This window comes from Myotis brandtii, unplaced genomic scaffold (genome assembly GCF_000412655.1).
Source record: "Myotis brandtii unplaced genomic scaffold, ASM41265v1 scaffold188, whole genome shotgun sequence".
Classification (NCBI taxonomy): Eukaryota; Metazoa; Chordata; class Mammalia; order Chiroptera; family Vespertilionidae; genus Myotis; species Myotis brandtii.
The window spans coordinates 44447-48249 of NW_005356985.1; the positions used below are offsets into that span (position 1 = coordinate 44447).

The 3803-nt window shown below is 48.8% G+C and overlaps 1 protein-coding gene across 1 annotated transcript in view; it reads left to right on the top strand.

Annotated features, from left to right (window-relative positions):
- Positions 1–3803, top strand: part of MAN2B2 (mannosidase, alpha, class 2B, member 2) — a 37230-nt gene that overhangs the window by 11577 nt on the left and 21850 nt on the right. Inside the window, exon 7 of the mRNA XM_014538276.1 lies at positions 3249–3447. Coding sequence (XP_014393762.1) covers positions 3249–3447 — 199 coding nt within the window. The remainder of the gene's footprint in view (positions 1–3248; positions 3448–3803) is intronic.

The window sequence follows — 3803 nt, forward strand, 5'->3', positions numbered from 1 at the left end:
CGGGTCCCAGGGGATCAACAGGGCGGGCGGAGCGAGCAGTTATGGCTGCTCTCAGTCCTGCCTTCAGGGGCCCCGCTTCTCAGTGTCCCAGCAATTGCTGCAAGTACCTCTGAGAGAAAGCTGCCCTCGAGTTCAGACCGATGCCAGACAGTCCCGCTTCTACCGTATGAGTCTGGGTCCCCAGAGACTCGCCTGGAACTGGAGCTCAGAGCCTGAGTCTCCCTCCCGATTGAAAAAAGACAACTGCGCCCTCAGCCACCAGCCCGCTCCACATGCGCCTCTGTACCTTAGTATTTTACTTTCGCACCACACCTCCTCTGAGTCTCGGTATGCTTTTCTCTTTCCTTCTAGTTGTAGAATTTCCACTCAGCCAGCCTTCCTGTGGTTCTGGGTGATGTCCGTTCCGTCTTTTAGTTGTATTTTTGAAGTGGTTGTGCGAGGCAGCAAACTCCGGTGTTTACCTATGCCACCATCTTGGTTTCTCCCTATAAAACTTTAGATGAGGCTTGAGGCATAACTTAAACTATATGTAGGCAATAAAGAAACACAATAATGAGATGTTTGATTTCTCAACAGTTCAAAATAGAATGTGATGCTTGCAGGAGCACAGAAACACCTGCCTAAAGTAACTGGTGTCCAGGCCACAGAACCCTAACAGTATCATCCTGTGACCTCCCTTTGTTCTTTTTTATTTTTATTTTTATTGATTTCAGAGAGGAAGGGAGAGAGAGAGAAACATCAATGATGAGAGAGAATCATTGACTAGCTGCCTCCTGCACGCCCCCTACTGGGGATCAAGCCTGCAACCTGGGCAGGTGCCCTTGACCAGGAATCAAACGGTGTGTGTGTGTGTGTGTGTGTGAGACCAGGAATTGAATGGTGTGTGTGTGTGTGTGTGTGTGTGAGAGAGAGAGACCAGGAATCGAAGGGTGTGTGTGTGTGTGTGTGTGTGTGAGAGAGAGAGACCAGGAATCGAAGGGTGTGTGTGTGTGTGTGTGTGTGTGAGAGAGAGAGACCAGGAATCGAAGGGTGTGTGTGTGTGTGTGTGTGTGTGAGAGAGAGAGACCAGGAATCGAAGGGTGTGTGTGTGTGTGTGTGTGTGTGAGAGAGAGAGACCAGGAATCGAAGGGTGTGTGTGTGTGTGTGTGTGTGTGAGAGAGAGAGACCAGGAATCGAATGGTGTGTGTGTGTATGTGTGTGTGAGACCAGGAATCGAATGGTGTATGTGTGTGTGTGTGAGAGAGAGAGACCAGGAATCGAATGGTGTGTGTGTGTGTGTGTGTGTGTGTGTGTGACCACATTGTTTATCCATTCATCTATGGATGGACACTTTAGGTTGCTTTCACGTTTTAGCTATTGTAAATAATGCTGCTATGAGTATGGGTGCATATAACTTTTAGAATTAATGTTTTGTTGTCTTTGACTAAACACCCAGAAGTGGACTCGCTGGTTCAGATGGGAGTTCTATTTTAAATTTTTTGAGGAACCTCCATACTGTTTTCCATAGTGGTCGCACCAACTTGCAGTCGCACCAACAGTACACAAGGGTTACTCCACCTCCTCACCAGCACTTCTCTCTTGTCTTTTTGATGGTAACCATTCCGACAGGCATGAGGTGATATCTTACTGTGGTTTTTGATTTGTTTATTATTATTATTATTCTTCACCCAAGGATATTTTTCCATTGGTTTTTAGAGAGAGTAGAAGAGAGAGGAAAAGACAGAGAGAGATATCAATGTGGAAGAAACACATCGATTGGTTGCCTCCTGCACAAGCCCCGACCAGGGCCCGGGCCGGGGAGGAACCTGCAACCGAGGTACATGCCCTTGACCCGGAATCAAACCCGGGACCCTTCAGGTTGCAGGCCAACACTATCCACTGGGCCACACTGGCCAGGGCAATGTGGTTTTTGATTTGTATTTCACTGATGGTTAGGGATGCTGAGCCCCTTTTCATCGGGCCTGTTGGCCATCTGTCTGTCCTCTTTGGAGAGATATCTACTCAAATCCTTTGCCCATTTTAAAATGGGATTGTTTGTTTTCCCGCTTGATCCCGTGGTGTGGTAGTTTTAATGTATTGCTGAATTCAGTTTGCTAACATTTTGTTGAGAATTTTGCATCTATGTTCATCGGGGATGGTCACCTGTACTTTTCTTTACTTGTGGTGTGTCTGTCTCATTGTGGGACCAGGGTAATGCTGGCCTCGGAAATGAGTGTGGAAATGTTCTCTCCTCTTCTATTTTTTGGGGGAAGATTTTAGGAGTATTGGTATTAATTCTTCTTTTAATAGCCTTAACCAATGAACTCATCTGGCCCTGGATTTTTGTTTGTTTAGAGCTTTTTGATTACTGATTCAACCTCCTTACTAGTAATGTCTGTTTACACGCTCTACTTTTTCAGATTCAGTCTTGGTAGGTATATGTTTCTAACAATTTTGACTTTGCTGTTTTGAAAGTGAAGTTAAGGGCAATAAATGTGAGTTGTGGCTAGTTCATTATTATTCACAACTCCCACGGTACTAGAATGGATGACTTTGATGAGTAGTAATACTAAATGGCTTTTAGAAATGCCAGGGAGAGAAATAAGTCAGAGGAAGACAAAATACTGTATGATTTCACTTCCAGGATAGGTAAAATTTAAAAACACAAAACGCATAGAAAAAAAGAGATCGAATTTGTGGTTGTCAGAGGTGGGGGGTGGGGGATGTGGGAGTGGGTGAAGATAGTCAAAGGAAAAAACTTTTAAAAAAATATATTTTTAACATGATTTTAATGTGAAACCCCCTATTCTTTAAATCCAGGAAAAAAATTTATTTTTATTGATTTCAGAGAGGAAGGGAGAGTGAGAGAGAGATAGAAACATCAATGATGAGAGAGAATCATTGCTCAACTGCCTCCTGCACGCCCCACACTGGGGATTAAGCCTGCAACCCGGGCATGTGCCCTTGACTGGATTCTAACCCGGGACCCTTCAGTCCACAGGCTGACGCTCTATCCACTGAGCCAAACCGGCTAAGGCAGGAACAAACTTCTTATAAGATAAAAGATAAACAAGTCTAGGGGATGTACAACATGATTTAGAGAAAAGAAAGAAAAAGAGAGAAGGAAACGTCCAGAAATGTAGCTGGGGAGCTGGTTGGGGACGTGGACAGCCCCGTGGAGAGTGGCAGGTGCCCGGGGAAGGCCCCGGGGCCGTTCTGCTGGGCTGCGCTATGCCCTCAGGACGGGACGTGGCCGTGTCCTGCCGCAGGGGTGTGACAGGACGTTCTTCAACGCCGGCGTGCAGTTTGCCAACATGGACCTCCTGCTGCACTTCCTCAACACTCAGGCCTCCCAGCTGGGCATCACGGTGGAGTACGCCACGCTGGGCGCCTACTTCCGCGCCGTGCATGCCCACAATGCCACCTGGCGCACACATGGCCACCAGGACTTCCTGCCCTACTCCTCAGGTACCCGCCCGGGGGGTGTGTGGCAGTTTGGTGCCAGGGTGGTGCCCCCCTCAACGTCTGCTCTTCCCATCTGGGAGGCTGGCCCGGCCCCCACTCCCGGTCCCCATGGCCATCCTGGCTGCCACACCCACAGCCCGGCTCCTGGCGCTGCCCGCACAGCAGTTCCTGCCTCCGTGCCTTACACTTGCGGGCTTCCCGGTGGGAGGCCCCCGCCCGTCTCTTCTGGCACAAGTTCCACTCGTCTGTGCCGATGTCCCTCCTCCCGGAAACCTTTCCCGACATGGAGGCCGGGCCAGGGGGTTTCCCTTCCATTCTCCACGGTCCTGCTCGGGGGCCCGATGCTTCACGCCTGTGTC